The following is a 27119-nucleotide window of genomic DNA, read 5'->3' on the forward strand; positions in this document are numbered from 1 at the left end:
TCTCGCTTCTGTGCAGTGAGCCTCTCTGCTGGTTTCCACTCGTCACGTACAGTAAGTACGCCGTTGGACTTTTACTGTCTATTTGACACATATGGACATAAGCGCATCTTAGCAATTTGTTAATTCATTCGTATTGTTGTATTATTTATCATGAGTTTATTTGTACATTTTGTGGCAATATGTGATAAGTTTGTGTAATTTTGTAATAGTTTGGGGAAACCCTACCTTAAAAAGGTAACCAAAATATTTGCCGTAATTAACAAGTCCTGTTAATTAGCTTCCTTAACAATCCAGTTTTTTTGTTTCTTTGGTACCAGCAAATATGTTCACAGGCCAATGTGACCTGCTGCACGTTTAAACATAAAAACATGTTTATTTACATTACAGCTGTGAGGAAAGAATTACTACAAAATGATTTTTCGCTTATTTTGCATTTATAGGGATAGGTTATGAGTAAAATGAACATATGTTTCATTCAGTGAACTACTGACAACATAACTCCCAAATTACAGATGCAAATATTATCATTAGAGCATTTAGAGTTTATTTGCAGAAAATGAAAAATGATCAAAATATCTGAAAAAGGTTGTGTTATTATTATTATTTTTGGTCTCATAATTCTGTCCAGAGTAATGCACTGTATATTTTTGTGACTATTGGAAAGCTCAGATTTAAGAAATAAAAAGAATGATTTTTTTATAACATTTTGCATTTCTTAAATGTTAAACACCCCCCCCCCCCCCCCCCCCCCCCCCCCATAGGGTAAAAAATAAATTGGATTTAAGCACTTGTCATGCTTTAGTTTGTGGCGTGTGTGAGACAGATGTAATACAATTTAATTTAATTTAAAAAAAGATTCTGTCTATAATAAAAGAAAAAACATCCTTGCATGCATTTATAAATAATGTCCATTTTAAAACACATCAATGTGACATAACAGGAGGGGCAAAAATTGATTACAATTGTTTCCTGCAGTGAATGAATCATCTTTCTGACATCTACGATCATTTTGGTAAGGGTGTAGCAAATGCTGTGGCCCAGGAGTAATACTTTAAGTTAATATTACTGGGACAAGCCCGGGAAAATTGGCAGCGAAGGGCAGCAAAGTTTACATTCCACGATCAGCAAGGGAAGAGCAGTCACAGAGGAAACATTTCCTGAAAGACTCTGGCCAGTCAAGACTTGCCTTTTAAAGGAAAGTGTCCGGAAAGTTCTATAGATAGCATACCGCAAACGTGACAAAGCATATTTACTGTGTGACTTTCTCTGTTATTTGTTTGACAAACACCAAGTTGGGCGTTGAACACACTTCTGATAAAATAACGATTGAAAAAATATCTAAATTCCACATAGTCGCTGTTTGCGTGTAACAAATTCATCTGTTCACGTTGGTTTTCCTTTAGAACCCATCCCCAGCTGTTTGGTAAAATCCTGACCTATTTACCTATACGCTGTCGAAATACTGCAGGAATTGGTGTCAAGGAAGTATGTTAAAGCGATACATCGCGACAATTTTAACATATTTGCATGTTAGGGAGGAGCCAATTGTAGTTTTGGTGGAAGTGTGTTTTCACCACATTTTCATATACTATATGAGACTTCAAGTGCTTTTATAAAAAAATCAATTCAACAGGAAGTCATTTATTTTTTTATCTAAGATGAGTTTGAAATGATATTAAACTGCTTTGGGGTTATAGCTTGTGGTATATTTATAGTTTAAAATATTAATTTCGACAATTATCTCTCTCTCTCTCTACATATATATATATATATATATATATATATAACTGTTGTAATTATTCCCCTGGGAAAGCCATTCTTTCATTTGATGCTTTGCGTAAAATCTGATTAATAATTTTTGTCACGTTTGGTGATGCTGTTCACACATGCAGAATTGCTGAGAGAATTTTTTTGTATGTAAAATTAAGAATTGAAAAAAAACAAAAACTTGGGGTTCTTAAGGCGGCTTAATGCCTGCTCTTCTGCTACGTCTGTGTGAAAGTGTCCAATCGAATATGTCGCACTAGTCTAAGCAGTAGCATGGTGGTATTGACCTGACTACAGTGTACCATCCACTTGACTTTTGTCGAGCTAAGCTAAAAAGACAACACTGTTGCTTTAAAGCAGGGGTTTTCAAACTTTATGGGTCCAGGGGAGAGATTTTTCTTAAGACACTCTCATAGTCCTATAATTAATCATAACTACCATGTACAGTTTACACGTACGACGTAATAAGAATTTAAAAGTTGTCTATTTTTGAGAAGTTGTACTGTTACGATAACAAATTCAGATTTTTTTTTTAGAGAACTAAACTTAAGGTTATTAGAATAAAGTCTTTTTTTTTTTTTTTTTAATTTTTTTTTTAGAAAAAAGTTGTAATCGTTACAAAAACAAAGACGTATTTTGCCGGAATGAGAAGTTTTAATTTTACAAGAATAAAGTTGTATTTTTCTACAATAATTGAATGCAATTTTTTTTCTGCGGACACCCAAGCTACCCCGGGTGTCCTCAGATTGAGAACACCTGCTTTAACGTACCCATTACTAGTGTGTACAGTGGACGTGCGCAATGTCCATGTAAATATAGTCCAGTGGGAACTCTCGTTGGGTTCTGTTAATGGCCTCATGTACAATCTTCACAGGTCAAAATGAGGAGGAGGGAAGCAGCCCTTTGCAAGCAGCAATCCACACCTTGCCTTGGGAGAGGTCAGCGGCTATTATCTTTCCACCCAGCGACTGTCAGCGGGCTGTCGACAGCATCTATTTATATTATAGCCACACTGTTCACCTAACATCCTCCGAGCTACTGTATAAGAGGTGGCTAACGCTTAAACTATGAGTGCATAAACAAAATAGAAATACAAGCAGTCATCACAATTTGATCGTGTACCTTAACGTTCTGGCTATTGAGTACACAGTAAAAGTAATACAGTGGTGCTTTCAGATATGAGTTCCCGGTTTAAGAGGTTTTCGAGATACGAGCGTCGTTCAGTCGATTCTTTGCTTTGACTTGTGTGCCCAGATTTGAGATGCGAGCGCTGTATGGTGGCAGTGAACTCAACTGTACTCACTGCAGTTTGGCAGATAGGAAACGATTCGTCAAAAAGAGGCTTCAAGCTGTTTATTGGCACGCCCAGTTGAAACGTTGCTGTCCGACTAAATATAAAACAAAGAGAATTGCAGTGTTCCCTTGCTATATCACTTCTGAGCCCAAAACATTCAAACTTGTTAAAGCACTAAGATACTTTCCAATTTCATGCATTATTAATTCACTCCTCAGTCACACCCTAGTGGTGGTAAGCTACTTCTGTCAGCACAACTGCCCCGGGGCAGTCTGACGGAAGCGCGGTTGCCATTCTGCGCCTACGGCCGCCACCAATCGTCCAACCACATTCATTCGTAGACAATGTGGTTTAAGTGTCTTGCCCGGGGACACAACGATGACATGCACTCAGGCGGGGGTATGAAACGGTGACCCTCCAGTTACAGGGCGTACGCTTACCCTCTGCACCATGCCGCTCAGCCTTAAAATATGTATAAATCATTTTTAAAAATATGTAGTCGCTACATAGCAGATTTCATCTATTGTGGGGGTTGGCCAGGAACCTAACCCTGCAATAAACAAGGGATTACTGGATATGTTGTGTACTAAACCAAATCACCTTAGGAAAGCCTGTTTAGGTAATCCTAACAAACAATTCAAAAGGCAATAGACAGCCTAACAGGTACTGTATTTCCGTTTAGCTGCATTATACTGCCACCAGGTGGCCAAAGTGCGCACACCAGAAGGAGCAGACCAATAGCCATTGAAAGCAAAAAAGTAGCAAAAACTATTCTATTTAACTATGTCTTTACTGTATGCTTTTTAAAACTGTGCAATATTGGAGTGCCGTTTTCCTTATTAAAAAACATGACAAAAATATTCGTTTTTTTGGGGGGGAAACTGGAACAGTTTAACAGCCTTTCAATTCATTTCCATGGGAAGAGATGATTTGAGTGACTGCAGTATCGAGCATGGTGAGAACGAACTGAGCAAAGGTCTCTTCTCATGGTTTCAATGCCACCTAGAGAGCCTCGCTTTCTTTTGCGGCCCCACCCCCAGTTGTGACATCGCCACCTGATTTAGCTGCCCCCCTGTTGCCGCAACACTTCCAACGGCCCAAAATAGAGACGGGAGGATGGACACGCGAGACGGCGGCGGCATTACTGCCGCCACCTGACCGAGTACACAGTGAGGAGAAAGATACAGCCGAGAACGTGTCAGCTCGCGGAAGTGAGCTAGACATTTCTAGAAGAGGCCAGAACAAACTATATGAGCCTTCAGCCAAACGGGTGAACGCGTAGAAGAAGGCAACATGGCCCAAAACACCACAGAAGGTAGGAAACAGAAATTCAAAAGGCTTGCGAAATTCTGGGAATTTTTCAAGTTGGAAACTTTGTCCAGGAGTATGAATAGGAGATACAGGAATTTGTACTGCTTTGGATGCGCTGCCGTTTGATTGTACAGAAAAAAAAATGTAATTTAAAAAATAAATAAATAAATAAATAAATAAAAAACTGGAACAATTAAGGAACTGTAATACCCTCACAATGAAAGCTATCTATTTTGCATGGATGCGTGCTTATGTCAAAACAAAATATTTATATTTATGCTTGAAAGTGGTACTTTCCCATTAAATGACCCTCAATTACCAGTTCAATCCAATTATTTCTCATAATTCTCATAATTCAATCTGGAATATTTCCAAAATGTATGAGTTTAGCTTCCCGTTGACGTCTACCGGAAATTTTCCAGAAATTTACTCGAAATTTTCCACCCCATTACAACCCTGCAATGTACTTTGACAGCCATTAAAAAGTTGACTGCGCATCATCTGAAGTGTGCTAAGACTACTATGAAATAAATTGATTCTGTGACAGTTTTCACACAGAGAAGGAAATCTGAGGACATTTGCATGAAATAAAACAAAATACTGACTAACCACTTTCATGCTGCTGGTAACTGCCAACTTTTCCGTCTTTTTATGCGGTTCCGTATAATCCGCACCAACGCAGAATGGGAAACAGTCGAACCATGAATATGGTTGGTATGTCGTATCAGATCCATGACGGAGGAGAGACAATGTCTGCGTGTAATGGTATTGCACAATGTTGGGACAGGGGTGTGAAGTTAACACCTTTCACTCACTTCTGTCCGAGATCTAGTTTGTATGTAAAATCGCAGATAGCGCTGCAAATCTTGTGGCGCTGGGTTCTGTATAAAAGGCACAGGAAACTCAACTCTGGGTCTTCTGCGACAGCTTTGACGGGCCGATTTTGGATTTTCCAGGAACCCTGCATGAAAAAGGTTAACGTTCAATTTGGATGACAGACAACCTAAAGAAGACCGTACAGTCTCGCGACATTTAGATCAACTTACACACTGACTTGTAAAGGCCAATTTTTAAAACAGGTTGACAACCCATTTGTAGATGAGGAAAAAAAATATATATATATATATATATATATATATATATATAAGCTCAGTAACATGTTTGTAAAATATTTTTAAAATGAAATATTAATTCATCCTATTTTTTGCATTTATTTGATGTCATCTGGATGTCAGCAGGTCAGGTTTCCGACATTTTGGGGGATGTTGGTCAAGGTCGAGCGAGGCCTTGCTCAGTTGCCGCCTAGAGAAGCATGTAGGCATGACAGACAGTGTGCCACGCTTAGCGGCACGTGTAAAGACAAAGTTACGTGTTAGCGCTCGGCGTGTCGACGGGAGTTTCCTATGGACGCACTGTCTAGGTTCCTTAACAAGCGGAGCTAACGCAATAAAAGATCTGTCGTCCCTCGTGTCGTCATATTAAATTCACTTTAAAAGCGGAACTGGAGTTCATGTCGAGAGTCCGTGAAAGGAGAAGTCAACATGGTTGCGCCATAAGGTCTTGAGAACCCAAACGATGGAATGCTTATAATGACGTTTCTACTTAACTGACAAGCTGACACATGGACCTGAGAAAATGGCTAAATACGCTGTAATATGCGTGCCAAGCCAGTAATTGGCGATGTCACTTTGTAACAAATGACAACACATATGCACAGTAACTGCTTGACATTAACTCCCAATCCTCGTTTGAATAAAGTGAAATCTCCGACTTCTCACAGTTTGATAGTCGCCAATTTGGAACCTACGGTATCTTCGTATATTTGCTAAAAACGTTTTGTCGATGCCACAAGAGGGTGCCAAAGCCCTGAGTAATAGGAAAGTAGCAATTGGTGTCAGCTCAGAAAGTACAGTGGATAGTCACTGGGCCGGACCGCGACTAGTGAAAATCCGCAGATAATTGACGGCCATTATAATTGCATTGAAATTTTCTTTTTTTTAAACCTCCAAAAACTCTTTAATAAGTGGGGATAAACTGTCAATAAGCGTTTTCAGGGTTGAGTCCCCCCCACCCAAAAAAAAAAGAAAAACAATGTTTTAAATAGAAAAATTGGGGGAAAAAAAAAATCTTTGAACTTTTGAATCCGTGGATACCAAATCGCAAGTATGCGTGGGTCCACTGTATTGTTTTAGGGATACATCTCGACAGAGATCTTTGTATGTGAGGCCATACCTAAGTTTAGCCTGGGTCATTACAGAAGGTCTTTGCCGCATGTGCAACTACCCTCAAACTTCTGGAGCATTTTTTCAAAATCAAATAATCTGTAAGCCGTTTAGATATACTTTACCTGTTAGGAATAAAACCGCTGCCTTGTTTTTGATGAACACGGTGAACTATGTGATAGTATTTTGATGTCGATCATTATGGTACTTGGTACCTCCAAAAATGGAGACGATCAGGTCGCCTTTTTTTATGTATCCTTGATTTATCCAGGAATTGTACATTCGAGATACAAGATCTCTTTTTCCAGGGAGTCCTGGCCTAAGCCCCCCTGCCCCATTCCGTGTCTATACCTTTCACACAGGGAACAGCCGGCTTTGGCAGGTAGGGCGTAGCCACATTAGGTAATCCAAAGTAGCATTTGCTAAAGCCAGGTAAACCTTACAATTGAGCCTGTTTTAAACGTTTTTCTGCACTGATACAACAATAATTAGCTGGATTAGCTTGAAGTCTCTTAAGCACTACCACCATAAACTGCAAACACCCATCTTACGCAAGAAATTTAAAACATACCAATAACGAATGAGGAGAAACTGCACTGTACCACGAAAAGACTAAAACAGTATCACAGTTTGGATATCTTACAGCGAGCTGTGTGGTGTCAGGGAGGCTCGGCTGGGTCTGTTTACCGTAACGTGCTGAACGTGCGGAAGTCGTTAACGCCCAAGTCTCGACAGGACATGTTTACTGGTGTGGGGTTTCAAAACATGCTGGGTCCTCAAAAGCATCTGAGGACTCCCACTGGTGGCCCGAGTTCACATGACTGGCATCGCAAGCATATTCTTATTTCAACTCTGATGGCCACCATATTTCAAGTCACTAAGTTAACAGTAAATAAAAAGAGTTACCGGTATGCAAACAGTAGTCGGGTTTGATTTCCCTAACTGCAGGTGGAGAGCCATGTTACTGGTAATGTTCTGAAGGGGTGGAAAATTGTCAATGAATTTCTGGAACGTTTCCACTAAATTTCCATGGGAAGTTAAGCTAGGGAATTTGGGGAAAATTCCAAATTGGAAACTTTCTTTGGAAATTAACTGGTAAGTGAGATTAATGTCATGGAAAGATTTCACATTTGAGTTTAAATATAAACATTTTTTTGTTTGTTTTGTCACAACTGAATTGCTCACTTCACTCAAGTGTCTGCATATCCGAAGCGCTCGCTCACACCTTCAATTTGGTCTCAAACCAAAGAATCGACATAGAGACAGATCGTAACTTGTAAATTGGGGGACTCATTAGCCAAGGTACCCCCACTCAGGATTATTCTAGAATATATTTTTCCCAACTATATTTAAGATCCCTTTTAGGAGCCAACCTTCGATTTTGTAAATTTATAGTTTACTCATGTTTATACGCATAAACACCTGTTAATCCCCATTAAATGCACATTCTTATTTTACCTTTAATTGCCATGGAATGTTTCAAACATTCAAAAGTCCTGGAATTTTGCAACCCAAGTTACCGGTATATTACAATGGCTCAAAACAAGGACTATTTACGGGAAATGCAGTGAAACGGGAACAACTGGGGGCAGACTTGGTGAACTAATAAATCACGTGGCTCCTCAGACCGTAAACATTGATGCACACAACACTGTGGGGTGAACACGTCAGATTCTACTGGAAGGTTTATCGTTGTTAAAGACGAGGTCTCCACATAACCCAAGCGTATCTTAAAGGTCTCATATTTTACAAAACCAACTTTTTCTAATATTTGGGATGTTATATGGGCTCTATGCTGCCTCAGTAAATATGTGAAATATGAATAAAGTTCCAGACGTTTTTTTTGCCGAGAGGCCTGAAATCAGGTTGTTTGAATTTCTCGACCTTATCTACGTACGTCACTAGTGAAGATCTCCGCCTACCTCTCCGCTCCCGAGCCAGTGCTGTCAAAATAACAAACGTGTGCTCTCAGAAGTGGGTCTTCTGCACGGAGGGAACCAATCAGAGTAAAGGGGGCAGTCTTAGCCAAATATGGACAAAGCGGATACAAAACTGGGTTAAACAGAAGTAGCTGTCAGAGGGGCATTTTCTGGACACTTGTATGACAAAACCAAGGTCTCCTTTGAAATGAAATTGGCACTTCCATACTTAGTCCATGCTAGAGAGTCACTCTATGGACGTCGAAATAGACAAAATAAAGGGCTTTTAACACTGCAGAGTAAAGTCATTTACAACATTTACAACTCCACACTTGAATCCATCTGAAAGAGTGTTGCTGTGCTGTAGTGCTGCTGTTAAAGTAAAGCAAAGTATACGTCCCAAAATCTCCGCAGAGATGCCGCGGCTCTTCCCGAAAATGTCCATGAGCGAGGTGGACGAGAAGGTGCGTCTGCTGGCCGAGAAGGTCTACGCCTCGGCCCTGAAGGAGGAGGACACCAAGGATGCCATGGCCCTCTTCAACGTGCCTGAGGACTGTCCCATCGGTCTGCGGGAGGACCGGGAGCGTGCACTGCAGAAGGAGCTGGCCGAGCAGCAGTCCAAGGAGACCGTCAAGAGGTAGGGGGCTACAAATCTGGCGGCTGGCACTCGATTTAGTGGCTTTTCTCTTGAGTGACAGCCGCTTTCTCCTGTGCGTCACCAGGAAGAAGAACTTCATGATGAAGCGTTCCCAGTCGCTGTCCCTGCAGATTCCCACTGGCGACTGGAGCCTGCTGGCGCATTCGGCTGCACTCTCGCCGACCACACCGGAGCCTGTCTTTTCAAAGACCTTCCCCGACTTCCAGAGGGTGACCATTAGTGGAGACTACTGCGCCGGGGTAAACATGTCTAACGTCTGTTGTAGCCAACGACCTTCATGGTGACCAGATGCCCTTCCGCAGCTGCTACTGGCTGGCAAAGGCTGAAGCCAAGTGAGCGTTTTATTTAGGTTCCCCGATGTGATGTGGAATTCATGCGCTTGTTCCAGATCACCGTCGAGGATTACGAGCAGGCGGCCAAGAGCCTCCTGAGAGCTCTATTCATTCGGGAAAAGTACTCTCGGCTGGCATACCACCGTTTTCCCAGGACGATAGCCCGCTTCCTCCGAAACACAGAGGGGGAAAAGTGGCGAGAGGAGGACGAGGTCTTGCCAGGTGGGAAAACATTTTCTTACCCTTCTCTTGCGGTTCAGTACAGTGAACAGTTCAGTACAGTTCGCTATTCACAAATGTTTTTTTCCGATAGACCGATTTATTCACAGCGCCCATCGTATTTTTGTGCTCTTTCTGTAACGCCATAAAATGCAAGATGGTGCCCAACCTGGCTAATAAGAAAGTAAAAAAAATGGTTTCAAGTAAGTATGTTATGTCTCAATTGAGGGGGTAAGATCTTTGTATGCCAGGGCGAACTAACTTTAGCCTGGGTTGAACGTGGAAGTTACGGCGAGTCTTTGTTTTATGTGTATGTTTTTGCTCTGCTAAGTGGCTATTAAAAAGCTCAAGCTATCAAAATTACGGAGGTTATTGCGAGGCACTTCCTGTGCATTTCTAAAAAAACAAATGATCTGTAATACATTTATTTTCAAGGTTAATGTTATAAGGTGAGTTTGAATTGACCTTTAAGTGTTTTGGGATCACAGTTGATGGTATATTTACGGTTCAAAATATTAATATAGGCAATTCAACATTTTCGGGCCGTGGGTCAATTACGTTTGTCGCAGGAGGGCTCAGTTCCTATGCCCTTCACTGTCATCCTAAATAAAATTCCTTCTCTGGGCTGTAGACATCTGGCCGTTCCCCCGTGAAGACGAGGACTTGTATTCCATGGAGGGAATCCCAGAGAACCTGGACTATGAGCTCCAGATGAAGGACGGCATTGTTCACGTTTACGACAACGCCGAGGCTCTGAAACAGCAACGGCCTCGCACGCTTCCTTACCCTGACTTGGAGACCTTCGCCATAGACCTGAGCCATGTACTTGCCATGATTGCTGATGGCCCCACGTAAGAACTAGGCCATGCTGAATGGTTTACAGTGGGTAGTGCTGGTAGCTCATAGCAAGATAAACTGGGGTTTGACACAGGGCATGGGCCTCCTCTCTATGAGTTGTTTCCAGGTACTCTGGTTTCTTTTCCACAGGCCAAAAATAGTATTAAAGACTTTAAATTAAACCATGAAAGCTGACTCTCCTTTGTCTTTCAGGAAGACCTACTGCCACAGACGACTGAACTTCTTGTACTCCAAATTTTACCTTCATGAAATGCTGAATGAAATGGCTGAAATGAAGGAGCTGAAGAGTGTGCCTCACAGAGACTTCTACAATGTCAGAAAGGTTGTATGGTGATTTTAAATGCCCCACACTCTTAACTCATTGCTACATTCCAGCCCTTGGCGTACTAAAACCAGACCTTTCAATCAAACAAAAGGTGGACACGCACATACATGCCGCTGCCTGCATGAACCAGAAGCACTTGCTGAAGTTCATCAAGACCACATACCAGATGGAGAAAGGCCGCGTGGTCCTCGAGAAGGGCGGCCAGAGGTTTACGCTGGAACAGGTGTTCAAAAGCCTCCATATGGACCCCTACGACCTTACCGTAGATTCTCTGGACGTGCACGCTGTAAGGACAAAAGCATCCAGTTGGTCAATGCTGCAGTTGCAAATAGTCAATCTTTGACCCTTGCAGGGAAGACAAACATTCCATCGCTTTGACAAATTCAACTCTAAGTACAACCCGGTGGGAGCCAGCGAACTACGAGAGATTTACCTCAAGTCCGACAACTACATTGAGGGAGAGTACCTTGCACGTCTCATCAAGGTGTGTCAGCCTATCAGAACTATTTGGACCGGTTTCCATTAGAACAGGGGACCGATGTTTTACAACGGAGCTCCGTTTATACGGTATTGACATAACCCAGATTTATCCTCAAGTTGGAACCCACTGTAGCCAAGTGTAATCACTACCCTACGTTAACGCAGTAGTAAAGTCATATATAGTCGATATTTGTATGAAAAATCCTTTTCGACCACAGAAATAAAACAACCGTCGTAAATCAAGGGCCCCCTGTGCTTGTTCATTCAAAGCTGTTTATAAATAAGAGTGAAGGAGGTTGAAGTGTTATAGACCAATAGGTGTTATACGCAGAATTTATAGCTTATTTGTTTCAGGAAGTGGCAAAAGAGCTGGAGGACAGCAAGTACCAACATGCCGAGCCTCGTCTGTCAATTTACGGACGATCTGCCAGCGAGTGGGCGGGCCTTGCCACCTGGTTCATTCAGCACAAAGTACACTCGCCCAACCTGAGATGGATGATCCAGGTCCCCCGTATCTAGTGAGTGCTCTTTGAAGGTCTGGCCATGCCCAAAAGGCCTTTCTGAATTCCTCTGTCTTGCAGTGACATCTTCAGGTCAAAGAAGCTGATACCAAACTTCGCCAAAATGCTGGAGAATATCTTCCTCCCCATCTTTGAGGCCACAGTAAACCCACAAAAGCACCCAGCACTTCATGTTTTCCTAAAATACGTAAATACCCATTAAGCGTCAACCAAACAAATGTTCAGTGATGTTCAAATGTTTGGTAACACTGCTCTTCAGTTCTCATCTTCATCTGGCTTTGCAGGTGACGGGATTTGACAGCGTGGATGACGAATCCAAGCACAGCGACCACATGTTTTCCTACAAAAGTCCAAAGCCCGAGTCGTGGACCGCAGATGATAACCCGCCATACACCTACTACCTGTTCTACATGTACGCCAACATCATGGTGCTCAACAACCTGCGCAAGTGAGTCCTCTCGTCAGGTTGCAAAATATGGTAATTCTTTAGAATACAGTCGTGCCTTCCCTTATGAGTTTAATTCGTCCTGTGACCAAGCTCGCACATACCGTAATTCAGTCGTATATCAAATACATTTTCCCCATTGAGCACATCGCAGCACAAAGCAAAAAAAATCTAATCGACCAATGGACGGCTCCTGAAAGTCGTAAGTTGGGGCACGTGTAAGTCAAAGTACCACTGTATTTGTGATACAACGAATGGCCTACAGATTTTCCAGTATTTTTTTGGTCACTTCCACAGGGAGCGTGGATTGAACACCTTCCAGTTCCGTCCCCACTGCGGCGAGGCAGGCTCTATCACACACTTGGTGTCCGCCTTCCTAACGGCGGACAACATCTCCCACGGCCTCAACCTGAAGAAGGTGATGCCGCCTCAAATGTTTTCACAAAGATACTGTAAAGGTGTTTCCTAAAAAAACTGTAAATTCACAAGACAAGAAGTTAGTGTTTAATTCTAAGACTGCTCAGACATAACGGAGGTCGGTTTCATCACTTAAAAAATAAAATGTCATAAAAGACAGAACTGGTCTTTCCTGGATAAGTTTGGCAATAAAGTAGCACTCTGGAGCAACTAGGGGGAGGTGCCCGCGCAAGGGCACCTCAGTGGTCTTTCTGGCATCAAGCCCTTTTGTCCAACCTCAATCTGTAAAGGTCCACTGTTTTTTTGTGTCCATGACAGATCTCTTTTTGTGTATGGCAAGGTTTTTCCAGTTTGTTGGTTGCTTCTTTAGCTTCAACTCTCTGGTGGAGCGTCAAACATTTTGCATGTGTCAGATGATTGTTATGAAAGGCCAATATTTACCGGCACAATGTTAGAACAAAGGGGGCCACGATGTATGTTCATCTTTCACCTATCCCAGACTTTAATTTTGAGACTACATCTGACACGTTGGACTCAAAACAAAGGGCTCACATAAGTAGGCTTTAGGCCTGAATTTGGAGAGTGCACCTGGCACCAAGGACTCAAGACAAAAGACTCATGTGACCACAATAGAGGTGCACATCTCACCTACCCCAGACTTGATTTGGAGACAAGACTCCTTTGACTGCTTGATCTTGGCAGTCTAGTTCTTAAATCGTCATTTGGTACGTCTCTTCTTCACTAGAGTCCGGTGTTGCAGTACCTCTACTACCTGGCGCAGGTTCCCATCGCCATGTCGCCACTGAGCAACAACAGCCTGTTCCTGCAGTACTCCAAAAACCCATTGCGGGAGTTTCTCCAGAAGGGCCTGTGCGTGTCGCTGTCCACCGACGACCCCATGCAGTTCCACTACACGAAGGTTAGAACTCCCACTGGACCCAAATGCAGGTTACAGAGCAGAACGCAGATGTGATTAACATGGAAATGTTCACAGGAAGCGTTGATGGAGGAGTATGCCATCGCGGCTCAGCTCTGGAAACTCAGCACCTGCGACTTGTGCGAGATCGCCAGAAACAGTGTGCTGCAAAGTGGCCTGTCTCACCAGGTCAGCTAAAAAATGAAACATTTTATTAAAAAAAACAACATAGATGTTGTGTGTAGCATGGAATTTGGAGTGTGGATGGACAGCTGGATTTTTACATTAAACCTGGAGAAATTGACTACGTAGCACCCCTGGAATGTTTTGAAAATTCAGTCCCTTAAGCCAGTTCCACTTGACAGCATGACTATCATGAGGAGACTCACGAAAGAAGTCTCAAGAAGACAGCAAGGTCCTTCAAAAACAAACCCATCCTGGAGATTTTCTTTCACTGCTGCCACATTTGAAGCACGTATGGCGGACGTGAAAGTTCTTGTCATTGTGAGGGGACGGAGAATGGCAGATAATCTCGAAGGCTCACCAAGGGCTCTGGATGTTGTGGGGCTGTCCTGGTTGAGACGCCTCTGCAACATCGCGTGGACATCGGAGACAGTGCCTCTGGATTGGCAAACTGGGGTGGTGGTCCCCCTTTTTAGGAAGGGGGACCGGAGGGTGTCCGGAGGGGGATCACACTCCTCAGCCTTGCCGGTAAGGTCTATTCAGGGGTGCTGGGGCCTCATGTACAAAAAGTGCGTACGCACAAAAACGTGGCGTCCGTTGTTTTCCACGGCAAAGATCAGATGTATCAAGAGTGACACGACCGTGGAAATGTGCGGTGCGTCACGCCAACTGCACGGCTGGCGTACGCACGTTTCTGCAGCTTTGGTGCTTTGGTGAGACTTAGAGGTGATGCTGGGAAACTGTTCTCATAAATCTGCACACCGGAGACACATGAATAATTAGCAATGATGAACAATTCATGCCCGGCAACATTTGATTTCAACAATGCAACTGAGGCAAGGACTGAGAATTCATGTTAACCAGTGTATTAATGAACCACTGAAATTTGTGAGGACACCTATTAATTGATCAAGGCGATCATTTACGCCGCCTATTGCCCTCACAATCGCTTCGTGACTCCAGCACATGCACTGAAAAAAAGAGTTCTTTGAATTTACTTCATTTGAACATGTACATCGGTTGCACATGATTAAAATGTGTTTAAATTGGCATAATTTACCCCTTCTCCTAAAAAATAAAAAAACATGATTTTTCTTGTCAGTGTGCGTGTCCTCTCCTGTGTATTAAAATAATAAATTGAGTAATCAAAAAGGAGTCAACATTTTTTATATCCTCTTTGATATGCCGATGTGCTTCTATTTGAATTCAATTTCAAATACCACACACACAACATTTACGCACGAACCTTTATCTCACAGGGCTGAGTGTAGTTGCTGTATGAACACATTTGTTATGAGTTATAAAAAATACATGATATTAACCTTGTGGGGTGATCAGAGTCAGCCACGTCCTCCCATCACCCCTGAGAGAGCAGCGTCACCCACGATCGCAGCGATTCTCTCCTCGAACGGGTGAGGCCCTCCGCGCCGGTTCTTCCGCCTTTTTTTGGCCACACTTTGGCGGTGGGCAGCTGTCCTCCGCTTCACATCCACCTTAATGTCTGACCACTTCTTTTTTAGTTCAGCGTGTGCAGCGCTATTCTGTCTCCACAGCATTGACAGCCGCACACGCGCTGCCCCATTCACTCCTCTTTCGCGTGTTGTTAACGCCGTAGGACAGCGTGCCAAAGAGGATTTTCTTGCGTGCCTCCACTTCACATTCAGAAAAAATATTTTTCTTCATTACCTTGCTCATTTTCCTTTTTTTCTGATCATGCAGAGATCGGCATCTCAGGTGCAGGGTTCATTTAAATATGATTTGCATATTCAAATATGGGCGTGGCGTGGGGGGAGTCGTCTACTCCAACATGTGCGCTCATTTCCACGTTGATTGGAATGTACGAAGGAAATGTGCTTGGATTCATGAGTACGCAGACTTTCATACATCTGAATATTTTTGTGCGTACGATGTTTTCTGGATTTTAGCGTACGCCATGTTTTAGCAGGAAATCCACGCAGGTCTTTGTACGTGAGGCCCCTGCTCTACACCCTCGGCAGGGTCCTCGAGGGTGCATGGGAGTTCGCCCAACCAGTCTGCATGTGTTTTGTGGACTTAGAGAAGGCATTCGACCGTGTCCCTCGGGGAGTGCTTCGGGAGTATGGGGTACCGAACCCCCTGATACGGGCTGTTCGATCTCTGTACGACCAGTGTCCGAGTTTGGCCCGCATTGGCGGCAGTAAGTTGGACTCGTTTCCGGTGAGGGTCGGACTCCGCCAAGGCTGCCCTTTGTCACCGATTCTGTTCATAAATTTTATGCACAGAATTTCCATTAGCAGCCGGCCTCGGTATTGCATCTCTGCTTTTTGCAGATGATGTGGTTCTGTTGGCTTCATCAAGCCGTGACCTCCAACTCTCACTGGAGCAGTTCGCAGCTGAGTGTGAAGCGGCTGGGATGAAAATCAGCACCTCCAAATCTGAGACCATGGTCCTCAGTCGGAAAAGGGTGTTGTGCCCTCTCCAGGTCGAGGATGAGATCTTGCCAAGTGGAGGAGTTCAAGTATCTTGGGTTCTTGTTCACAAGAATGGAACTGGTGATAAACAGGCAGATCGGTGCAGCGTCTGCAGCGATGCAAACTTTGTAGCGGTTCGTTGTGGTGAAGAAGGAACTAAGCTGAAAGGCTCTCTTCCTTGAGATTTTGTCCGATTGCTACCAAATTTGGGGTACGTACACTAACTAGCTAGATTTGTGAAATGGGTGAGTTTTCATCATTGGATGCCAAGCATGTTGAACAAGTTTGATTGTCTTCAGTCCGGTATACCTCACAATTTTCGTGTCTGGGTTCGCTCACCAAAACCTTGGAAGTTAGCAACCGCTTATGTTCCTGCAGCGGTTTTCTTTCCTGAGATAAAAATAATTTTTACACAAAATGTTCAGTTTAGAACCGTGTCCTGAGCTTTTATGCAATTCTTATCATCATCAACAAATACAGTACACTTGTTTTCTTGTCTTGCCTCCAGGAGAAGAAACACTTCCTGGGCTCCAACTACCTGCAGGACGGCCCCGAGAGCAACGACATAGGACGCACAAACGTGGCGCAAATCCGCATGGCGTACCGCCACGAGACACTGTGCAACGAGCTCAGCTTTTTAGTCGACGCTGTCAAAGCGAATGCCGCAATTCAAGTGGTGGAGTGACACGTGTTTGCACGTTTTGACATTTTGTTAAAAATCCTCTTTGAATTGGTGTGAGTTGCATTCGTTGACGAATTGAGTTTTTACTTCTTCTTTTTTTACTGAAAACTTGAGCACATTCAACCTTAGGTATCCAAAGACGACTTTTCACACTGAATTGACATATGCACGATTTTAAGAATAGTGTGGATGATTTTTACTGTGATGTTTTGTAAATAAAGGACGACAGAAAATGCTTTTGTGTTTATGTTTACCAAGTCGTAGGGAGGAAGAGCAGTGACCTCTGAGTAAATTAAGACAACTATATTTGACTCACAGCGAACTCCCCTTTATCACAGGGGATAAGTTTCACACCCCACGAGAGATAAAAACTCCACGAGACCATATGAATTTTTTTTTTTTTTTTTTTTTTTTTTACAGATTTACATCTCTCGCAAGCTTTAAACACATTTTGAAACACACCCTTGTTCCCGCCACTCTCTCGCTCACCCAGTTCTCCAAAAACAGAGCCAAAGCGTGTCCGCTTCAAGCTGTTTATTCGTCACTCCCAGGTGAAGTTGACACTAAAACTGACACGTAAAACAACTGGGAAAAAAATGGGAATAGAGATCATATAGAGTACATTTATTTAAAAAAACTAGTTTATTGTATTTTTTTTAATTATTAAAATATTTTACATTTTATCAGATTTAGACAGGCTATCAAATTATGATATAAAAATGGTTTATTATTATATTTAGAACTAGATTTCTTACATCATTAATGATGACAAAGTAATGACATTGCTTGATTTCAATGTAAAAAAAAAAACAAAAAAAAAACCTGAATCACAAATAATAAAGTGTCTTTATTAAAAGTAATGCAATGTATTGTCACACCTCAATCCAGCTATATTAAAACAAATTAAACCAGGTTTGGGGAACCTAAGAAAAGAACAACATATCATATCATGAAATATAATATCACACGTGTTACACTACATCTTCTTCACGAATGACTGAATACAGAGTGAGAAAAAGAGATGGCCAAACAATGCATTACACGGGCAGAATTAAAAGATATATATGAGTGTAAAAAAAAAAAAAAAAAAGAAAAAAAAGAAAAAAAGCAGCGAACACTACCCTCCAATGGCGGGACACTTACAGAATTCTATGACATACAGTACTATTGTAAAGTGAGAAAAATATTCTAATAATCTATGCGATTAAATGATAACTGTGTAGTGTGTGTATATATAATCTTTTGTAGTGCAAACATTGAGTACAGCAAAGTCAGCATAAAATTAGGTCAAATAAAACAATATATTTTTTGTATTTATTTATATGATTATAAACCAATAAATCCATAGAAAACACAGCCTGTTAATGCATCTAATATGTATCTATCCACTGACTACAACAATTCATTTTTTATTTTTATTTTTTTTTAGGATAAATGACTTAAATAGACATTTTTCAATTGATTAAGGCTCAGCAAAGTCTGGAAAAAAGTACAGTACTTCATTGGTACATTAAATGTGAAAATTAGACAAAATAAGAAATGAAGCCGTAGTGTTCTTGGCCCTTCATATTGAAGGTCATTATTTATTCATAAAAACAAAAGCTCATCAGGAATATTACATAGAAACATGCCGGTTTATGTTATAATAACTGAAAGCATGTTCGTGAAAAGAATGTGTTCCCTTCACGTGAATTTCCTGTTTCCTCTGGTGCCGTATACTTTGAAATCTATCTAAAATACCAAAATTGAAAATTGTCTTCATTTTTAATAACACTGAGACAATGATAGCATTTTTTGTTACCAATCGTGCTTTTAAAATGAACTGAATAACAGTTGAGCAAATTTTTTTTTTTACTGACTCCTGATTTCCATACAGTTTTTGTATATATGTAATAATATGCGGCAATCAGACATTTATGTGGGTTCACAGTCTCATTACGGCCCACTGAGGAGAACCCGTAACAATAATGTGGCCGCGACAAAAATGAGTTTGACACCCATGATGTGCAAAAGTATTTCCACTAATAAGGTCAGCTCAATGAATGCCTTTGATGTCAGAATGTTGTAATAACATTATAATTAAGAGTTATGTTGCTTGGTAAACACAGTCGAACCTCCAAAGTGGAACACGCTCCGAGTCGAGAGAAACTTGGAATTTAACCAGAACTTTTCAGAAAAATGTATCCCCCAAAAACCAAATGACGTAAGACTTTTCAGGTCAGCGAGCATCGAAAGCAGGGGAGTCCACAGTTGGATGACCAAATAGTCACATTATCAAGTCCTGCAATATTTCTTGCATTTATTCAGCTGTTTTAGGCGAAGATTGGTTACTTAAAATCTATTTATTCACTTTTGTATTCATTTAGTTCCTTAAAATATATAATAATTGTGCATTTTGTGTTTAAATAACTGGTTAGTTATCATTAAACTATTTACAAATAATACAACAATTTACACAAGTATTAACAAGAGTCCTGCAATATTGGTTGTATTAATTTCTCCACAGGTCGTGATCCAGTTTGAAGGTTCTGCTGTCACATGACCTTGGCAAAGATGAACAGCTTTCCCACAATGCACCACATCTACTTGCAACCATGACAGAATGTCCAGTGAATGTGACATGTGCTTTGTTTTGTTTTGTTTACTTGTTGCATCAAGGTCGATGCGGGTGTCCCGCCTCGTCGGCCAGGTTGAGGATGTATCCAGCCATGTCGTTCTCCGTGGGGAAGTCGGACATCACCCACGAGTCGTTGGCAGTAGTCACTTGCAGGCGGCACATGGGGCAGTTGCGGCTCCTGCGGAGCCACGTTAAACACACGCTACATGATAGCGTTTTGCGGCGGCAGCGACGTTAGCGCGCGTCAGTTTACCATTTGTCGATGCACTTCTGGCAGAAGCTGTGAGTGCACGGCAGGATGAGGTCGGCCTTCCCGTCCATACAGATGCAGCACTCCTCGTCGTCCGTCAGCTCCTTCACTCTGCGGGACGGGAGTGACGGTCGCTTATTATTCCGACAGTATCACAAAACAACTGTGACGAATACCACCGACAATAGGTCACCATAAAATTTAATTATGCTAATGTCACCATAGAAAGAAAAAGGCTGAAATTATGTTCTTTATTAAACTTCTTCCAACTTATAATGATACTTTTTTTTTTTTTTTTTAATGAATGTATAATAAAATAAAACATGAAACAACAACTGAATAATATTTAGTGTGCATTAAAAATACAAACGTATTATAGCATTTGAAAAAATACAAAAACTACTCGTAAACTACTTTTTACAAATAAAACAAAATCTATGGTGGGAACAGGATTACATTGCTCCACATGTGCAATGGCAATGCATCTTGATGCATTGCCAATGCATCCATAAAGGTTATGAACAGAATCGGTGACAAAGGGGAGCCTTGGCGGAGTCCAACCCTCACCGGGTACGTGCCCGACTTACTGCCGGATATGCGGACCAAACTCTGACTCCGGTCGTACAGGGATCGAACAGCCCGTATCAGTGGGTTCGGTGCCCCATACTACCGAAGCACCCCCCACAGGACTCCGCGAGGGACACGGTCGAACGCCTTCTCCAAGTCCACAAAACACATGTAGACTGGTTGGGCGAACACCCATGCACCCTCGAGGACCCTGCCGAGGGTGTAGAGCTGGTCCACTGTTCCACGGCCTGGCCGAAAAACACACTGCCTCCTCCTGATCTGAGATTCGACTTCCTGACGGACCCTCCTCTCTAGCACCACTGAATAGACCTTACCAGGGAGGCTGAGGAGTGTGATCCCCCTGTAGTTGGAACACACCTTCCGGTCCCCCTTCTTAAAAGGGGGGACTCTGCCAATCCAGAGGCACTGTCCCCGATGTCCACGCGATGTTGCAGAGGCATGTCAACCAGGACAGCCCCACAACATCCAGAGCCTTTAGGAACTCCGGGCGAATCTCATCCACCCCCGGGGCCTTGCCACCGAGGAGGAACTTTTTAACCACCTCGGTGACCTCAACCCCAGCAATAGGACAACCTGTCTCAGAGACCCCAGACTCTGCTTCCTCATGGGAAGGCGTGTCGGTGGAATTGAGGAGGTCTTCGAAGTATTCTCTCCACCGACTAACAACGCCCGAGTCGAGGTCAGCAGCGTCCCATACACAGTGTTGATGGTGCACTGCTTCCCCCTCCTGAGATGCCGGATGGTGGACCAGAATTTCCTCGAAGCCGTCCGGAAGTATTTCTCCATGGCCTCACCGAACTCCTCCCATACCCGGGTTTTTGCTTCAGCAACCACCAAAGCTGCATTCCGCTTGGCCAGCCGGTACCCATCAGCTGTCTCAGGAGTCCCACAGGCCAAAAAGGCCCGATAGGACTCCTTCTTCAGCTTGACGGCATCCCTCACCGTTGGTGTCCAACAACGGGTTCGGGGATTCCCGCCACGACAGGCACTGACCACCTTACGACCACAGCTCCGGTCGGCCGCCTCAGCAATGGAGGCGCGGAACACGGTCCACTCGGACTCGATGTCCCCCGCCTCCCCCGGAAAATGAGCAAAGTTCTGTCGGAGGTGGGAATTGAAACTCCTTCTGACAGGGGATTCCGCCACACGTTCCCAGCAGACCCTCACAATACGTTTGGGCCTGCAACGTCGGACCGGCATCTTCCCCCACCATCGGGGCCAACTCACCACCAGGTGGTGATCAGTTGACAGCTCCGCCCCTCTCTTTACCCGAGTGTCCAAGACATGCGGCCGCAAGTCCGATGACACGACCACAAAGTCGATCATCGAACTGCGACCTAGGGTGTCCTGGTGCCAAGTGCACGTTTGGACACCCTTATGCTTGAACATGGTGTTCGTTATGGACAATCCGTGATGAGTGATAAATCCAATAACTCGCCTTCGAGCCCCACCTCCAGGCCTGGCTCCAGAGGGGGGCCTCTGTGACCCGCGTTCGGGCAAGGGAAACCTGCGTCCATTGTTTGTCATCATCATAAGGGATCTTTGAATATTCAATAGGTGTAATTCTTTTGTGTGTGTTTAGTTTTAGTGTGAATTTCAACTGGAGTGTCAATAAACGACTTTCAGCAAGCAACATTCACTCTTACATCTTGTTACTATGTTATCACCGAAGCAACCAGTCGTGATCACGTGAGCTTTGCAAGCCGTCCTGGCGCTGCTGGATATAAGTGGTGGAATGGACTGCTTGTATAGGAGTGGTACATATCAGAGCTTTTAGATCCAGTCTGATCTGATCCGAAACTTGTTTTTTTTTTTGCTAACATGGGACCGATTTCCAATCTCAAAGATCAGATTGGGACACCCCTATATATAAATGCTAAATAAAATTTAAAAAATAAAAAAAATTAAATTATGTAAAATGCATTTTAAATAAAATAAAAAAGCCAACTAAAAAGAAATATCCATTTGTATAGGATTGCTTTTCAACTTGTTGTAGTCAACAGCTTCTTCTGAGCTTTTGGTACCTGAAAGTCTTGCAAGATTGTTGAGCATTGTCATTCTGACCTGCCCATCCACATGCTGGCCTGACAGGCATCAGGGGCAAGAGGCGGCACGTAAGCGGTCTCGGGGGCCGTGGCGGCGGCGCCGCCCTCTGCGGCTAGCACGTCGGCGGCCTGGCTGGTCATGTCGCGGTAAAGCTGGATGAACTGGTACAGGTTCATGATGCGTGACGCCTCCACCGTCCCATTGTCCTTGTTGATCTGGTGGGGAAGCGGAGTGAGTCACAGAATGACTTGACAGTCAACCATAAATAACCACAGAACAGCAAATGGAATTGACTGCGACGCAAGAATGTGCTCCATGAGGGGTTGGACAAATTTTGTAAGCAGACTGTAAGCACACAATGAATAAAAAGTGTGGTTGATAAAAGTTTTTATAATGGTCACAGTTTGACTGGAACAGATTATTGTTATCTTCCATTATTTCCTCCAGGTAACTAGTGTGTCCTGCATTGCTGGAGGTAATAAAATGGAGTTCTTTTCTGGTCTCACCTTGGTGCAAACGATCCTGACAGCCACCTTCCACAAGGCGCTGGCATCCGAACCTGGCAGGACCTCAAATAGCAGGTGCTTGTGTTGCCCTGCAGCTAGTTTAGCAGTCCTGTTGAGCAAAATGGAAGCCCTATAATAATCTTACAATATTGGCAAGTAATGCTGCTTCAAAAGTGACATATGGAAATTTGACTTGTGAATTGCTTCTAAAAAGGGGCATTCAAAAAGTAATAAGCCCAAATTAATTTAACCTACTACTAATTTAAATGTTTTTCAGATGTTGTTGTTTCTTTGCAGTTGAAATACTTGTTTTAAAAAAAATATTTTTTCTTTCGGCTTGCCCTCTTCATATAAGCCATTTTGGAAAAGGTGTCATTGTTGAATTCCTGTGGTTCCACCACTAAAATTTTCAAAAGGTTCCAAAATGTGTATGGGGAAGCTGCAATATATATAATTTATATAGTGCTTTATCTACACCATAGTCAAAAACTGGGTATTCAGGATTAAAGGGGAAGAACAAGACCTCAGTTTGAGGGACCTCCGTGACAAACAAAGGAGCGGGTGACCATCTTCAGCGGTTAATCCTGGAAATAGTTCTCAGGTCGAGGCACTGATCAGAGAATATCTTAAGAGGCACCATTGATGACATCACCAACGTGTGCCAACATTGATGACATAACCGTAACCCCATACACATTTTGTCAACCTTTTGAAATGTTTAGCGTTGGAAATTCAATCACAGCTCTCTGTTTATCCTTGTGAGGATAAACTGTACAGAAAATGGATGGATGGATGGATACAGTATATACAATAAATGAACAAGTCATGTAAATAGACACATTGCTCCATCTTGTGATCGGATCGGTGATCGTTTTTTTAAACTTGCTGATCGGCCCCAAAAATCCTGATCGTGTAAAGTCTAGTTCTTAGTAAGTTAAATTAAAACTGGACTCATTACGTTTTGACTGCCCCAGGTATATATGTAAATGGTTGCTTGTCTGGAGTGCCTCCCCACCAATCGAGTCTAAAATTAAATAACCAAGTAAACCTTAAGTTATGTAACTATTTCTGAATATCTGAAATATTTACCCACATCTGCCAAGTGGGTAGCATGTTTGCCTCACAATAATGAGGTTTGAGGTTCAGGGATCGAATTTCTTCTATAGTCTTTCTGTGTGGGGTTTGTACGTTCTCCCTGCGCATGTCTGGATTTTCTCCAGGTTCTGCAGCTTACCCCCACATTCCAAAAAATGCATGTCAGCCTTATTGAAGACTAAATTGTTCATAGCTGTGAATGTGAGTTCTTCGTTTTGTCCAGATGTGCACTTTGATTAGCTGGCGACTAGTCCAGTGTGCGCCTTGCCTGCCTCCCATACCTAAATTGGACAGGCTCCAGTTCATCCGGGACCATAACAAGTATGAAACAATCCAGACCGCAGGATGAATTTGAAAGTAGAAAAAAATACATAAGACATTGTGGTGATGAGGACTAAAAATCATTTTGAGAATTATTATGCTCATTTAGAAAATATCATTGTCTCTATGGTGCTCCGGTAAACGTGAAATATTAATTAAAATCGTCCACGCATTCCTGAGTTCCAGACATTTTATGGTGAGACGCCTGAAATCAGGTCATTCGTGTTTTTTGAGTTTATCGACATCACTAGCGAAGCTCTCCGCCTTCCCTTTCCGCTTCCGAGCCAGCGTGGTCAACATAAGAAACACGTATGCTCTCACAAGTGGGTCTTCTACACAGAGGCAACCAATCAGAGGAAAGAGGGTGTTCTTAGCAAAATATGGACAAAGCAGATAAAAAAACTGGGTCAAACAATGGTAGTTGTCAGAGGGGCCTTTTCTGGACACTGACAAAACCAAGGTGTTTTTTTTTTTTTTCAAATGAAATTGACACTTTTATACTAAATCCATGTTAGAGAGTCACTCTATGGAGGTCTAAACAGCCAAACTATGGGACCCTTAAAATACAATTACTGTGATCAATTATTATGCACACATGTAGATGACAAACTGAAGGAAAATGCTTTCAAGAAATCTAAGTTGTTGTTTTTTTTTTTTTTTTTTTTTTTACAATCTCAAAAAAGAATGTCATTATATCTAAAGATTTTTCTAATGTACTTGCTGTGTTTTGCATCAAAGGGGAACAATTTATTGTTGATTATTATTATAATTAGTATGGTATGATTTTAGTGGTCCGGCCCCTTTGACATCACATTAGGCCCCAAGTATGTGGCCGCAAAACTACAATGGGTTTGATGCCCCAGATATAGAAAATGGATGGATTAGCATAAAAAGTATGCAACCGTGTATGTGAGCTTACAAGTCATTGAGCTCAGCCACCCGAGCTAAAAACTCCTCGTAGGTGAGGTAGCTGCTGTCCCGCACCAGGCCGACGTGTTTGAGGAGCTTCTCAGGGAGACGCGCCGCCTGACCTGAGATCTGCTGGCCCATAGCAGAGGCGGCAGCAGGGGGCGCTAACACAACAGCACCACAGGCATTCGCTTCTGCAGGGAACGTTAGAAAATGCAGTACAGTATGTAAATTACAGTAATCCCCCGCATATTTGATGGTTCACTATTCATGAATTCACCCATTCACGTTCTATTTTTATGCCCAGCCCATTCCCAGCTTTTAGCTGAAAAACTATTCGTTTTTGTGTGCGTTCTAAAATGTCTCCAAAACCCGAGCTAAATAAAGTAATGCGGATGTTGGTATCAAGGATGTATGTCGAAGTGTTACGCCGCGACTGAGACAATATTTGGATGTCAGTAGTAGTTGGAGGTTGGGGAGCCTTCATGTACAACATGCATACTTTGCATTTTTCTACAAATCAAAATTGAAATTGAAATGATATGAAACAATGTTTTGGAATCATAGTTTGTAGTTCATTTACGGTTTAATAAAATCTTACTACTGTAATTCGATTCGTAACTCACTTTGTACTGGTACAGTATAGACGCTCGGCTTTTGTGGCCAGTGTAAAAATCGAGGAGCCTATTCCATCAATAAAATAGTAAATGAACAAGATTTGTTTTAGTCAATCGTGTCGACATGCCCTCTGTCGCGCGCGTTTATGACCGAAGTCCACGGAACCAAGACGACCACATCAGGTACGTCATTAAATAGTTGCAACTCCGCTCGCAGCAGTAACAACGCCCGGCTGGCACATGCAAGTTGTTAGCTCTCCATTGGCTTTTCAAAAACATTCATTTTAAGTTGGGGGTGTCAACACGGTTCGCACAGTAAACGAAAGCGTTACTTTTCATATCGCCACACAAGTCAAATTGTCTTCAGGGAAACAAATATTAATTGTGGACTCGTGACGTTATTATGAAAATAAGAATAGCATACCCAAATGTCAACACCGGAGGTGACTATCAAGGAGTTCACCACCGTATTGTTAATAACTCCGGTTGTTTGTGGTGATACGAATATGTCGCACTGTGATGACGTAGGGTCAAGTTTTATTTCGATAGCTGCGACCTGATTGGCTCTTTCTTCCGTCGCTCGGGGTCTCACTCAATGAGGCAGAACTCAAATCGAGTTTGTACTTATAGGTCGTTCAATTACACTCGAGAATCCGAAACATTTTAATAATCTTCATTCCTCTGCTTTCCAGTGCATACCTCCATCTTTCTAACTGTTCCTCCACCTGCTCCCTGCTTTCACTGCAGATCACATTGTCATCTGCGAACATCATGGTCCGTTGGGATTCCAGTCTAACCTCACCTGTCAGGCTATCCATCACCACTGCAAACAGGAAGGGGCTCACATGTCATCATATGCCTCTTGTTTGGCCTTTGCCACCTCTACCTTTGCCCTAAATCGCATCTCAATGTATTTCTTTCGCCTCTCCTCGGTCCTCTTAGTGTCCCACTTCTTCTTAGCTAACCCTTTTCCTTGTATGATTTCCTGTACTGTGAGGATCCACCACCAAGTCTCCTTCTCTCCTTTCTTGCCAGAAGATACACCAAGTACTCTCCTGCCTGCCTCTCTGATCACCTTGGCTGCAGGGGTCCAGTCTTCTGGAAGCTCCTCCTGTCCACCGAGAGCCTGTGTCACCTCTTCCCGAAAAGCCGCACAACACTCGTCCTGTCT

The 27119-nt window shown here is 42.8% G+C and overlaps 2 protein-coding genes across 5 annotated transcripts; one reads left to right on the plus strand and one right to left on the minus strand.

The window, feature by feature from the left end:
* ampd3b (adenosine monophosphate deaminase 3b) lies at positions 1 to 17222 on the plus strand. 3 transcript variants are annotated; one of them, XM_061678339.1, is made up of 16 exons: positions 1 to 51; positions 2642 to 2705; positions 8928 to 9150; positions 9236 to 9410; positions 9560 to 9725; positions 10354 to 10573; positions 10773 to 10902; positions 10997 to 11191; positions 11258 to 11389; positions 11740 to 11903; positions 11967 to 12093; positions 12191 to 12354; positions 12649 to 12769; positions 13514 to 13687; positions 13763 to 13873; positions 16826 to 17222. In XM_061678339.1, exons 2-16 carry the CDS (start codon positions 2648 to 2650, stop codon positions 17000 to 17002), a joined length of 2337 nt encoding a protein of 778 aa, XP_061534323.1. In that variant the 5' UTR covers positions 1 to 51; positions 2642 to 2647; the 3' UTR covers positions 17003 to 17222. The 3 variants fall into 3 exon arrangements, with proteins under 3 accessions (XP_061534323.1, XP_061534325.1, XP_061534324.1); XM_061678340.1 differs by having other exon boundaries at positions 18 to 51; positions 2642 to 4376; XM_061678341.1 differs by lacking the exons at positions 13514 to 13687; positions 13763 to 13873.
* rnf141 (ring finger protein 141) lies at positions 11092 to 26457 on the minus strand. 2 transcript variants are annotated; one of them, XM_061678344.1, is made up of 7 exons: positions 26373 to 26457; positions 25342 to 25525; positions 23007 to 23115; positions 22519 to 22715; positions 19870 to 19977; positions 19645 to 19794; positions 11092 to 11189 (listed from the first exon to the last, which is right to left on the minus strand). In XM_061678344.1, exons 2-6 carry the CDS (start codon positions 25470 to 25472, stop codon positions 19653 to 19655), a joined length of 687 nt encoding a protein of 228 aa, XP_061534328.1. In that variant the 5' UTR covers positions 25473 to 25525; positions 26373 to 26457; the 3' UTR covers positions 11092 to 11189; positions 19645 to 19652. The 2 variants fall into 2 exon arrangements, with proteins under 2 accessions (XP_061534328.1, XP_061534327.1); XM_061678343.1 differs by lacking the exon at positions 11092 to 11189 and having other exon boundaries at positions 17851 to 19794.
* Between the last annotated feature and the right edge of the window lie 662 nt (positions 26458 to 27119).

Source organism: Phycodurus eques, chromosome 5 (genome assembly GCF_024500275.1).
Source record: "Phycodurus eques isolate BA_2022a chromosome 5, UOR_Pequ_1.1, whole genome shotgun sequence".
Classification (NCBI taxonomy): domain Eukaryota; kingdom Metazoa; phylum Chordata; class Actinopteri; order Syngnathiformes; family Syngnathidae; genus Phycodurus; species Phycodurus eques.

Coding starts and splice junctions, on each gene's coding strand:
- ampd3b (XM_061678339.1), top strand. CDS start 2,648: ATGAGGAGGAGGGAAGCAGCCCTTTGCAAGCAGCAATCCACACCTTGC. Junction 9,151..9,235: donor TCCAAGGAGACCGTCAAGAG/GTAGGGGGCTAC, acceptor GTGCGTCACCAG/GAAGAAGAACTTCATGATGA. Junction 9,411..9,559: donor GTGGAGACTACTGCGCCGGG/GTAAACATGTCT, acceptor CGCTTGTTCCAG/ATCACCGTCGAGGATTACGA.
- rnf141 (XM_061678344.1), bottom strand. CDS start 25,472: ATGGGCCAGCAGATCTCAGGTCAGGCGGCGCGTCTCCCTGAGAAGCTC. Junction 23,116..25,341: donor GTGGCTGAGCTCAATGACTT/GTAAGCTCACAT, acceptor TTTGCTCAACAG/GACTGCTAAACTAGCTGCAG. Junction 19,795..19,869: donor CAGAAGTGCATCGACAAATG/GTAAACTGACGC, acceptor GTGGCTCCGCAG/GAGCCGCAACTGCCCCATGT.